General features: G+C 48.4%; 2 protein-coding genes across 6 annotated transcripts in view; one reads left to right on the forward strand and one right to left on the reverse strand.

The window, feature by feature from the left end:
* The window catches only part of SMYD4 (SET and MYND domain containing 4), a 29,190-nt gene extending 20,923 nt beyond the window's left edge, over positions 1 to 8,267 (forward strand). For 3 of the 4 annotated variants that reach the window (XM_036408438.2, XM_045571008.1, XM_045571009.1), the window contains 6 exons: positions 2,527 to 2,709; positions 3,150 to 3,310; positions 4,723 to 4,855; positions 5,845 to 5,961; positions 6,168 to 6,291; positions 7,400 to 8,267. In XM_036408438.2, coding sequence (XP_036264331.1) covers positions 2,527 to 2,709; positions 3,150 to 3,310; positions 4,723 to 4,855; positions 5,845 to 5,961; positions 6,168 to 6,291; positions 7,400 to 7,553 — 872 coding nt within the window. In that variant the 3' untranslated portion in view covers positions 7,554 to 8,267. Of the gene's footprint in view, positions 1 to 2,526; positions 2,710 to 3,149; positions 3,311 to 4,722; positions 4,856 to 5,837; positions 5,962 to 6,167; positions 6,292 to 7,399 lie in introns of those variants that run through there. The other variant, XR_004982743.2, reaches the window with a different exon arrangement.
* A 1,442-nt stretch (positions 8,268 to 9,709) lies between these two features.
* SERPINF1 (serpin family F member 1) overlaps positions 9,710 to 12,327 on the reverse strand; it is a 14,743-nt gene continuing 12,125 nt past the window's right edge. For both annotated transcript variants that reach the window (XM_036408444.1, XM_045571013.1), the window contains 3 exons: positions 12,176 to 12,318; positions 10,552 to 10,762; positions 9,710 to 10,099 (listed from right to left, as the gene is read on the reverse strand). In XM_036408444.1, the coding sequence (XP_036264337.1) occupies positions 9,840 to 10,099; positions 10,552 to 10,762; positions 12,176 to 12,318 (614 nt within the window). In that variant the 3' untranslated portion in view covers positions 9,710 to 9,839. The remainder of the gene's footprint in view (positions 10,100 to 10,551; positions 10,763 to 12,175; positions 12,319 to 12,327) is intronic.

Raw genomic sequence — 12,327 nt, forward strand, 5'->3', positions numbered from 1 at the left:
CCTGTTAGAAGATAACCTATAAATAATTCATGAAGCTGACATTACTCATTGTGTTGTGATCATGTTTTCTGGGAAAGTCTTTGCAGCTGTTCTAATATAGATTGCCAGTCATCAGTAGTTGGGAGTGCAAGTCAACTTTTAATTATGCAGAGGCTGATTATTCAGACCGCAAACTGCTCATGCCCTGCACTGCTCCTTCCTGCTGCCTACCTTTTAGCATTTTCACTGCTCATTAGCACGTACGTACACCCAGTACACCCGGAGGGAGGCGTTGGGGGAGGAGGGGAAACCAGAGTTCATTAAGCACTTAGGAGAAGCTCATGAAAGATTTCAATGCAGTTGGTAAAATTGTTTACTGAAATGGAATCATTTGGATTCTCTGTGAATTTTATTTGTCCTATTTTTTGTCCTCCATAGCAACAGATAATGGGGTGGCCTGCAGAGAGGCCTTGTCCCTCTCCTCCCTGTGTTCCTTTCCAGAACACTTTCACGTGATGGTTCATGATATTTTCTCTTCTCATTACATGTGTACCTAGACTTTGGAAATAGGTATATTGAGATTCCTGGCATGCACCGTGATGCCACAATTATCTAACGACTTTTCAGTTTTCAAAAAAAACTGAAAGTTTTCCTTTAAGTACCAATATCTTTCCTATGACAACCAGTTTTGTCGGAAATATGATTTCCTCGTACTTACACCAAGGCCACCGAGCACAATTTAAGGCCTTGCCTGGTTGCTCCGGCTTCCCTGTATGCGGTGCCTGTTCCTGAGATATCTGTGCTGTTACAGAAGCCCACGCAGGTGCGCTGTCACAGCCTCAGGTAAGCGCTCGCTGCAGTTACAGTAAAACTCCAGTGGTGCGCTGTTTCTGTTTGCCCTGCGGCTGTTATTCTTGTATAAGTTTCCTGCCTCCTCCTCCAGTCTGTCACCTGTCTCTTTGGTCCTTGTCAAAGCCTGCCTCTTATCAGTTCTCTGTTTCTGGGCTGTTGTGGGCTGAGAAACTGAATAACTAAGCCCGTTGGACTGTGGCTAAAATAAGAGCAGGTAGGGCTGCTCCAGAGAGCAAAGACTTGCAGAGGAAGAGAAGTGCGTGGGCTTCGGCACAGAAACAGCCCCCTGCTCAGGCCCTTTTCTTCCTCCCTTCCTAATCTTCAGCCAGCTAGTTAAATGGCTGGTTAACTGTTTCAAAGAAGACATTGTTAAGGAAAAAAATAGCCAAAACAGGTTTGGCTTGGTGGATAGAGCATCGGCCTGTGGACTGAAGGGTCCCAGGTTCGATTCCAGTCAAGGGCATGTACCTTGGTTGCAAGCACATCCCCAGTAGGGGGGGTGCAAGAGGCAGCTGATCAATGATTCTCTCTCATCGATGTTTCTAACTCTATAGCCCTCTCTCTTCCTCTCTGTAAAAAAATCAATAAAAATATATATATATTTTAAATACATGGTTTGGCCAAAACCGGTTTGGCTCAGTGGATAGAGCGTTGGCCTGCGGACTGAAAGGTCCCGGGTTCGATTCCGGTCAAGGGCATGTACCTTGGTTGCGGGCACATCCCCAGTAGGGGGTGCAAGAGGCAGCTGATCGATGTTTCTCTCTCATCTATGTTTCTAGCTCTCTATCCCTCTCCTTTCCTCTCTGTAAAAAATCAATAAAATATATATTTAAAAAAAATACATGGTTTGGGACATGAGGCTATCTTGAATAGACTTAGTCCAGAATATTTTTTCAGTGAGATCTGCTGACTAATGTCCCATAAAGTTGGGACATAAGGCAGAATGAACAGGAGGGCATCAGAACTATGGCTTTTTATTGATTTCAGAGAGGAAGGAAAAAGAAGAGAGAAATAGAAACATCCATGATGAGAGAGAATCATGGATCAGCTGCCTCCTGCAAGTCCCCCACTGGGGATCGAACCCACAACCCCGGCATGCGTCCCTGACCGGAATGGAACCTGGGACCTTTCAGTTCTCAGGCCGAGGCTCTATCCATTGAGCCAAACCAGCTAGGGCAACTATGGCTTTTTAAAAATAGATTATAAGCCTGTTTAGTTTCAGATAGTAATTAGGTTACTTGTGCTATTAACCAGTTAGACTTAGCAAGCCAAAGACCAGTTCAACAAAAGCACTGGACTATAAAAATCTTTGGGAATTAAACTCAGCAGGTGCTCTAGTTTCTGTGTCCTCATGAACGTCATGCAGGTGTCCACCGAGACAGCTCCCTACTGATAATGCCTTTTTTATTGTTTTTTTTATAAACTCTAATCTTTGGGCCTTTTGCGGTACTGAGACACGATGATTATATCCCAGGATTCCGGTGGACTTTTCATGTGTTCATTTGCGTCGCTTCCTGGGGACCAGAGTTCGCCGGGAGTGAGTCATGTTCCATCCGATTGATATTGGATCCGGCTGTGGAGCTGTGACTCAGACGGGCGTCAGGCCCAATTGCCCAGCTCATGTTCTGAGAAGCGGATGGCGAGGCCAGGACTAATGTCCTGACACATTTTTCCTTTTTCCTCTCGCACCCTCAGGATCCAAAGAGAGCATCGTTACCGACAGCAGGCAGGTCCGCCTGGCCACCGGCATCTTCCCCGTGGTCAGCCTCCTGAACCATTCCTGCAGCCCCAACACCAGCGTGTCCTTCGTGGGCACGGCGGCCAGCGCCCGGGCCTCGCGGCGGATCGGGAAAGGGCAGGAGGTCCTCCACTGCTACGGTGAGCAGCCCTCCTCGCTCCGGCCCCTCGTCCCGCAGGAAAGGGGAGCCAGCCACCGGGCAGGCGCCTCCCCCTGGCTGGTGACGGTTTCCTGGCAGACACAGTGCGTCCTTCGGCAAGGCGGGCCTTCCCCCGGCACCGCTGTGTCCGCCGCTGCTTCATCCCCGTTAACTCTCTGTTCTGAAAATGGGCTGGAAACAACTTTCTGGCTTTTTCCCCGTCCCCACAGGTTGGAGGCTTATTTCTATATCTAGTCCCACACATGTTTGAGTAACATCATGGGACCTGTCACATGATGAATAATTGACCAAACCCTCTGCTAAGCCAAAGTTTTTAAAGTGGTGCTTCTCTCAAAAAATAATAATAGTAACAATAATAATAATAAACAGTGCCTCTCTCTCTCGCTTTAAATATTGGCCCCGTGTGTGATCCCCCTGCAGGGCCTCACGAGAGCAGGATGGGTGTCGCTGAGAGGCAGCAGAAGCTGAAGGCACAGTATTTCTTTGACTGCAGCTGCTCGGCTTGTCAGGAGGGGACGCGCAGAGCCGCGGGGCCCAGGTGGGAAGCATTCCGCTGTCCCCGCTGCGGAGAGCTCATGCAGGTGGGTCTGTCCCTCTTCTCGACTTCTCCCAGAGGTCCGTTATCCAGCCCCAAGGCAGGAAACCTTTCCGAGGAAGCCGTTGGGGCTTACAGGTGCCCAAAGCAATACTCTCTTCCCTTTCAGCACACCCTCCTTAGGGGTGTCGAACTCAATCAGAGAAGGGGCCAAAATCTAAAATCCAGCCTAAATCGCGGGCCGAATGGTTTACTGAACAGTCATAAACTGTCATTGTGATGGAAACGCAGCGGAGTGCAGTGATGACAGCGCGGTGCGGGCCACGTTGCAAGGCCTGGTGGGACAGATTTGGCCCGAGGGCCTTGTGTTTGACACATGTGCCACACACCGATCACCCACCCATACCCACCCCCAGGAACCACAGTGGAAGGTGAGGTGTAGTCATCTTACAAGGAAAAGATTTGCAAGAGCAAATAACAGAGAATCCCACCTAATCTGGCCTAAGGGGCGGGAGGTGACACTGGGAATTGAATTTGCTCAAGTAAATCACTAAAAAGTCCGGGGGTAGAGGCACATCAGGTACATCTGGATCCAGGGGCTTAGTCATGTCACCAAGACCCACTTTTTCTCTGTGCCTCCCTCAGCTCCATTCTCTCTGTTCGCCCATCCTCAGACAGACTTCCCTCTGCTGGAGGCAAGAAGAACCAGATGCACTGGTCTAACAGAGGTCTGGGCAAGAATCTCTTTGAGTTTCATTGACCCGATTCCTGTGGTTGGAGGAAAATCAGAGTCAAATGATTTCCCCCCAGTCCTTTGGGCCAGAGCAAGGGCCAGCCAGAGCTCCACGCACAGCCTCAGCTACTGGGCACTGCCTGTGGGAGGGTGGGAGCAGGTCCCCGGGAGAGGTCAGGTTGCTGTTGCCAAATGTGGGCATCTATACTGGCATCTAAAACAAATATCAAGTGTTCACCTCCGAGATTTTCTCCTCCGCCAGAGAATTGGGCATTGTTAGGGGAACGGGCAGTGGAATGTAGACGTGAAAGTGGCTTGTGTTGAAAGCTGAAGTTACAAACCCAAGGTCAAATGTCGGGAGGCCTCACCTAGCACCTTTTCCTATTGGTTGTCCTAAGGCCTTTTTATAACTAGATGTGTCTACCATCCAAAGTGCTGGCCCCAAAGAGACATGAGAGATGGAAAGAAATTGTGGACTGCGCCAGCTTAATTTTGGTGTAAAAATTCTATCTTGGTGGGGAGAGGGCGCGTTGCAGGGATTGGTCACCACTTGCATTAGAATTGCTGCTATCCAGGAAATTCACTCGGGTTGCGGTCACGGTGTATTATTGCAGGAGTTCTCTCCCCCAACAGTCAGATGCCATGGCGTGATCTTATAATGTAAGCACATGCAGTCTTGCTAACCAGCTCTGGTGCAGGAATAAAGACACCGCTGACTCCCACAGGGAGGAGATGTGCTGAGCTGTGGCAGCGCCTCCTGTACGGAATCGGCCAGCCGGGACCACCTAGTGTCTCGGGTCCAGGACCTTCAGCAGCAGGTTGGGAAAGCCCAGAAGCTTCTCCGGAATGGCAAACGAGGTGAGGCGGGGTCCCTTCCTTTTTCTTCATTCCGAGATGACTCAAGGATACTCAGTAATGACTGAAAAATTGCACTTAATTATCCCCATCTCAGCCACAAGGTGGCTGTGTAGGCCAAGGAGACCAACACCTAACCTCTTCTGTTTGTGTAGTCCTGGAAAAAGGGCCAGAGGACGTAAGCTGCAGTTCTCTTACGCATCAGAAGGCTAAGTTCCGGTATCCATGACAACTGAAGGGTTAGCCCTGACACCCATGATCTTTACGCGTATTCCAGAGGTTCATGTCATTTTAATTCCAGGCCCTAATGACCTAGTTTCCCGGTTAAATTGTCCTGCCCTCGCCAGAGCCTCGTCTCTGTTCTAAGGCCAGTGGGGCCCGTGCCCGGTGGGTATATGTGTCCTGCTTTTTCCAGAGAGGGAGTTGTGGAACTCCTCATTACCCTCGAAAACTCTGCCTTAGAGCTCCACGTCCTGGGAATTTATCGACCCTAGTTTATGAAAGTTGACCTTCAACTTAGATTTCTGAGTCAAGAGAAGCAATGACCATACGTGGAATGTGTTATTCCACTTCAAACTGAAGTTGGAAACCCAGAGTAAATGTGGGGAGGCCTCACCCCAAACCTTTTTCTGCTGAAAGAGAAAACCTAAGAGAACTAACAGCTTGCCCGGCCGGCACGGCTCAGTGGTTGAGCATTGACCTATGAACCAGGAGGTCACAGTTCGATTCTCGGTTCCCTGTCAGGGCACATGCCAGGGTTGTGGGCTCAATTTGTATCTCTCTTCTCTTCCTCTCTGAATCAATAAAAATGTATTTTTTTAAAAAAAAGAGAGAACAGCAGCTTTATTGGAACAAACATTGTGGGTCGGTCACAAAGAGACAAGGTGGTGTTTCCACATTTAGCCCAGCTGATAGAACATGTAAGAGCTGGGTTCGCATGTCGAGGGCTGGGTTGGTGTCTGTAATGAGGTCCCTTTCCTTTGAGTTGACAGAGCGAGCCATTCAGCTGCTGTTGGGGTGCCAGCATGATGCTGAGAGCTTCCTGTCCGCAGAACACAGCCTGGTGGGAGAAATCCAGGATGTGCTGGCCCAGGCCTATGCTGAGTTAGGTACGGCATGTGTCTCTATTCTCTGCTCCAGGGAACACGTCGGCCTGGTTCGTTCGGCCGTGACCCTAGAGCCTCATCCGGTTCGTTATCTCTTAGTCTTTCAACTGAGGCTGCTCTCCCTTCCATTTAACTTTCCTGACCCCAAAAATGTCCATCCGCGGTTGATTGTGGTTCTCTTCTGGATCCAGATTTGCATTTCTTTGCAGAGGACTGGCAGAAGTCCGCCACCCACCTTCAGAAGAGCCTCCGAGGGGTCGAGGCTCGCCACGGGCCATCCAGTGTCGAAATGGGCCATGAGCTCTTCAAACTGGCCCAGATCTTTTTCAATGGGTAAGTCTTTCTCTCACGTCCTAGCACTTGGCCGGCCCTCATACCATTCTAGCTCTCATTGGGCTCTCCCAGGTACCACTTGTTTTCTGGGGTGCTTTTCAGCATGTTGCAACTTCATTTCCCCATTAGGAGAGATCCTGTCCTTCTGTTTTGCTGATTAAGTTTCATAATTTTCTCCTGAGAGATCTGGGGGTAGCTCTTAGCTCTGAGGGAGTTTCCAAGGAGAACTGCCATGCAGTCCCCCACCCACGACAGACATAGCTGTTCTTCTCAGGCCTCCCCGGTTACTCTCACCTCCCCTGGCCTCATTCTCCACACCCTCACTCCAGGGACTCTTCCCTGGTCCTATTCTTTGTAAACCAGCTGTTTCCAACCAGGAGTAATTTCCCAGCAGGCATTTGGCAGTGTCTGGAGACAGTTTGCATTGTTGTGACTCAGAGTTGCTGCTAAACATCCTGTGTGTGCACAGGACAGTCCCTATAGCCAAGAATTACCCAACTTGCCAAAACTGGTTTGGTTCAGTGGATAGAGCGTCGGCCTGCAGACTGAAAGGTCCCAGGTTCGATTCCAGTTGGGGACATGTACCTTGGTTGCGGGCACATCTCCAGTAGGGGGTGTGCAAGAGGCACTGATTGATGTTTCTCTCTCATCGATGTTTTTGACTCTATTCCTCTCTGTAAAAAAAATCAATAAAATATATATATTTTTTAAAAAGAATTACCCAACTTGTGAGTGGTGGGTAGGCCTGATTCCCGAGGCACAGAGGCAGTCCATGTGGCCAGAGAGAGAGAAAGGAGCTGCAAGCCGGGCAGTTGCAGTCATGGGTGGACTTGATTATTCTGAGTAAGCCGTGGGGTAAATATCAGATTAATGCTTTGAAATTTGCCTATTTCTCAGGATCCTAGGTTCTTTATACTTTATTATTATTATTATTACTTTGTTCTCCAACTCTGCCCTGCAGTGTGTTTGTGAAAGTTGTCCTATCTGCCTTTCTAGGTCGTAAGATTTGTGAGGGCAAAATGATCTTAATGTGCCTCACAGGATGTGAGTAGGCCCTCACTGCTTGATCGAATGAGTGGATTCAATCCCCTCACCTCCTTTGGTCCAGGTTCGCCGTACCCGAAGCTCTGAACACGATACAAAAGGCAGAAAAGGTTCTTCTGGTGCACTATGGCCCGTGGAATGACGAGATCCAGCAGCTACAAGAGATGAAGTCCTGTTTATTGGACTTGCCGCCCGCACCTGAGGGGCCTTTCGTGTAGGGTCCCAAGGGGACCTTGACCCACAGGAAAGGAGCCATGGGTGAGCCAAAGAGGTCCTGTTGCCACTGAGCTGGCGCCGGGGAACGCAGGACCTGCCTGACTGCTGCCAGCCTCGGGCGGGAGGCCTGGGAGGACTTGGAAAGCATTGCAGTGGGAGGGATGCTTCTTGAAATTGTTAACTGCCCTTCAGTAGAAACTCCCAGTTCCCATAAAAGACTTAAAACCAGTATCTGGAGAGCCTAAGCCCTTTATAAGGATTTTAGCTGATCCGCAGGCATCTGGATGTCGGCCTGGGGTTTTGGCGGGGCGCCACGTCCCTAAATGATAGTAGTCTGTTTCCCTGAGACATTCCTATGGTTTCTAGTCGTCATGAATGATGTATACCGCTCCGGTGGGAACTTACACTCTCAGTCGTTGTATTATAATTGAAAAATAATTACAAAGCAAGAGATCAGGGAGGCTCCTTATCTCTAGAGACAGTCTCCTGCATGGTCTCTGGCTTCCTCAAGTCCTTTGTTAAAACGGGTGGAGTGTAAATTAGGAAAAGAAAAAGAAATATGGAGCTGTTTTGTGGTCGGGAAATCTCTCCCCAGGATGGCAATTCTAAATTTGTTTCCTACCCGTTTTCTAGGCCTTATTGCCTGGCTTTCATTCTGGGGAGACTCGCTGTCCAAATACTAATAAAATCAGGCTTGTAGCAATGACTTTGTATCACGTGTGCCTCCTGAGTTCTGTTGATTAGCAAGCCTGAAAAGAGATGACTTTTTATTATATTTTCTACCAGACTTCCCCAAGCTGGCAAATGAAATACAGACTACGTGAGTACAGAGAAGGGGGAAAACTTCAGAAGATACTGAGGATATGGGCATTCCCGCTTGTGGTCTCAAACTTAAGAGACAATAGGAGGGCCCTCACTGGTGCGGCTCAGTTGCTTGGGTGTCTCTCATGCACCAAAAAGGTCTCTGGTTTGATTCCCAGTCAGGGCACATACCTCAGTTGCAGGCTAGATCCCCAGTAGGGGAAGTGCAGGAGGCAGCCTGTCAGTGTTTAGCTCTCTCATATCAGTGTTTCTCTTTCTCTTCCTTTCCTTTCCTGTCAATAATTAATTAAAAATCTTAAATAAATTTTTAAAAAGACAGAGGTAGGGGTGATAACTCTCTTCTACCTGGATGTATGCAATGGTCTCGACCTCGCCCGGTAAGAAGGCTGGAGTCGCCCTGGGTCTGAACCCCGGAGGCTGAATCACCGCTGGTGACCAAGTGGGGCAGATGAGTGAGAGGGAAGGAATGCCAGGCCCACGCTGCTCAGCGAGCTTGCTCACCCTGGCCATGCCCCAGGGGCTGCCAGCCTTAGCACCAGGAAATGAATAGCCCTGGAGATGCTTGGCAGAAGCTCCTCAGGAAGCAGTGTTTGGAACACGGTTCGGTTCGTACCGGAACATTTGAATGAAGAGCAGGCAGAATCTGTTTCTTTTCTCTTCTGCTAACTCACTCTGGCAAGGCAGTGGCCAGTGAGATTTGTGTACAGCTAACTTTTTCAAGAAGAAAAACTTAGTTCTGTGGACAGTGGTTCAAACATTTGTCATGTTTTATGTTCCTGAAAAAGTTCCTGTTGTACTTTGTAAAATAGGCATACTTCCTTAAAAAGAATGTTTAGCCAAAATGGGTTTGGCTCAGTGGATAGAGCGTCGGCTTGTGGACTGAAAGGTCCCAGGTTCGATTCCTGTCAAGGGCATGTACGTTGGTTGCGGGCACATCCCCAGTAGGGGGTGTGCAAGAGGTAGCTGATCGAGGATTCTCTCTCATCGATGTTTCTAACTCTCTATCCCTCTCTCTTCCTCTCTGTGAAAAATCAAGAAAAAATAAATATAAAAAAATAAAATAAATAAAAACTGAAAGTCAGGTTTATTTAAGATTGTGGAACCAGGAAATGCCCTCCAGGGGCATTCGTGATCCTAGTAGGTAAACATCCCAGAGGAGAAAATCAGTCCCTGCCTTATACAGCGCAGATAACTACAAGTTCTTATAAATGGCAACTTTCTGCAGAGCTTAGATAGAGCCAGGCTAGAAGTGCAGGACCAATAAATTCCTAAAGGGCTATTTATCTTCATATAAAGCAATACAGCTCAAAAAAGGAAGAGGAAAGGGTAACAGAAGTTAAGGATAAAGCACTTTTATTGCAAAGTATACATTGAAACTTAGGGGCAGCCTTCATGCCATGCATAACCTGCCATCCCTCTAGGGTTGCTGTTTTTCCTTTTGGGTATTTGAACATTAAACCGGAGCATTAAGTGCCCCTGGGGTCCAGAATTTTGCCTATGAAGAGGAGGGCCCCCGTGTCCGTGTCCCTCAGCACGAAGATGAAGGGCTGGTTGAGGTGATAGTCCAGGGGGAAGGTGAGGCGCGCGGGCTGGAGCTCTGGGCCGGGGGCGGTGCCTGCCCCGTCCTCATTCCACTCGAAGCCGGCCCGGTGTTCCACTTGAGTGAGTTTGATAGATTTGCCCGTGATCTTGCTGAAGTCCGGTGAATCGAATAGGGATTGCAGCTCTGCAGAGAGGGGGAGAGATTTCCATTAAAACCCTGCCTTAGCCAACACCCCAAGGAAGAACACAGCCCTGATTCCTAAATCCTGACTCAAAGAGGGAAGCGAGCTGGGAGTGGAACCGCTCTTTGACCCTTTGTGAGACAGATAGGGCTCCGGTGAAAGGCTGAGTGATTGGCCCAAAAGCACACAGCAATTGAGGTTAAGCTTAGAAACCACATCTTACAGATCTGTCTTCAGAGGCAGGGTTCTGAGTGCCTGTTACAGGGTGTATGGTCATGGCACTAAGGAATGAGTCTGATAAGGACGGCGGTTCAGTCTTCTCCGGCACCAGGTATGAGGATTAAGGAATCATCCCAGGGTCTCCCGACAAAGGCGAGTTCTGTTTAGCGAGGCAGAAGGCTCACAGGCTCAACCCCCACCCCACCCCCAAGGCAAAGGAGCCTTGCAGACATACTCATGTCCTGCAGTGACTTAGTGACTTCGCCTTCGTAACTCAGCTTCAGCTTGGGTACGGCCAGGACTGCTTGAACGGTCTTCAATTCTCGGTCTATGTCATGAACGAACTCAGAGGTGAGGCTCTCTTCTATCATGGTCAAGTTCTGGGTCGCTCTCAGGGGCAGGAAGAAGATGATACTCATGCTTCCAGTCAAGGGCAACTGGGCAATCTGAAACAACAGGAAAGAGACCGCATGAGTTAGTCCTTTGGAGCTTAGGAAGCTAGGGATACACAGACACACACACACACACACACACACACACACACAACACACACGGTGGGCTCTGGCCCTGCTTTCCCCAGTCCCTAATCTATTTCACAATTGTCCCACAAGGCTATTGCATTCATGCAGCAAGATGTTTACTAATGTTTCTTCAAAAAGTTTGTCTTTTTAAAAAAAATATCCTTTTTTATTGTTTTTTTTACAGAGAGGAAGAGAAAAGGATAGAGAGTTAGAAACATCAATGAGAGAATCATTGATCAACTGCCTCCTGCACACCCCCTACTGGGGATGTGCCCCCAACCAATGTATACATGCCCTTGACCGGAATCGAACCTGGGACCTTTCAGTCCACAGGCCGACGCTCTATCCACTGAGCCAAACTGGTTTTGGCAAGTTGACGTCTTTTCTTACCTTGGCCCAATACCAACTGATTATCTGCAGAAAGAACTTTCTCGTGTGGTTCTAAGGAGGTGGGATTGAATTCTAGGTCTCTGTCTTTCCCAAGGTTTACCTGCCGACAGTTACTAACCATCTGTTACACAGAGAGCCCAGAAACGGGGGCGTTGGGCACAGCAACACAGAAACCACAATAATGTGAGTCCTTTGACCGGAGGTTTTTACCCTAAGATCCACGCAACAGATCGCCTCCCGGGCCCCAGTAGCCCCTGAAATTATATATAGAAATGTGTGCGAGCGAATTCATGGCATTTCTGTCAAGTATTTCAGGTGCGTTGTCAGATTCCCAAAGAAAAAGGTTAAGAACTACTGCCTTAGAATTAAAAGAAGTCAGGTACGTGTGAAAGACTTAGAAGGTCAGCAATTTGGAGTTTGTGACAGTTTTTGAAAGTTTGGCTTTGAATTCCAGAAATAAAAGTACCCCTCCCCCCACACACACACACACACACAGAAAGAAGGAAAGAAAAGGTTTTTTAAAAACCAACATTGGAGTAAGACCTTACATGGGCTGATCCCCCACCTAATGTAGTCACCAATAATACCAAACACCTCGGTCACCCGGGAGGACTATGGGGGGGCAAGAAAGTGTAATTACACAGGGGTCTCCACCCAGCTTCCCTTTTGTATGACACAAAATTAAAACACTGCCCCTTGTGTGTAAAATTAAAGAGGTAAAAAAAAAAAAAAACTAAAAAAAAACATTGGAGTACCCAACCTGGAGGGCCCTAATTTCACAATAAGATAATGTCACATTACCTCCTTAATTCTTACAAGTAACCTGAGAAGGTAAGTTTCTACCCACTTTTATTAAAAAAAAAAAAAAAAAGTGCAGAGAAGCTATTAACGTGCAGAAAGTCATGCAGTGACGACACCCGTCAGTCCGCTCCCCGCACCCCTACAAACCTTGCAGTTCAGGTCAGAATCCAAGCCGTAGCGTAAGACTGCCTTCGGGTCTGACATCATGGGCACTCTCACAGTCCTCTCCTCATCCAAGTGGAAATCCTGGAGGGAAGTCTTTTTGGGATCAAACTTTGTTACCCACTGCCCTGGAATGA

This window comes from Pipistrellus kuhlii, unplaced genomic scaffold (assembly GCF_014108245.1).
Source record: "Pipistrellus kuhlii isolate mPipKuh1 unplaced genomic scaffold, mPipKuh1.p scaffold_m20_p_39, whole genome shotgun sequence".
NCBI lineage: Eukaryota > Metazoa > Chordata > Mammalia > Chiroptera > Vespertilionidae > Pipistrellus > Pipistrellus kuhlii.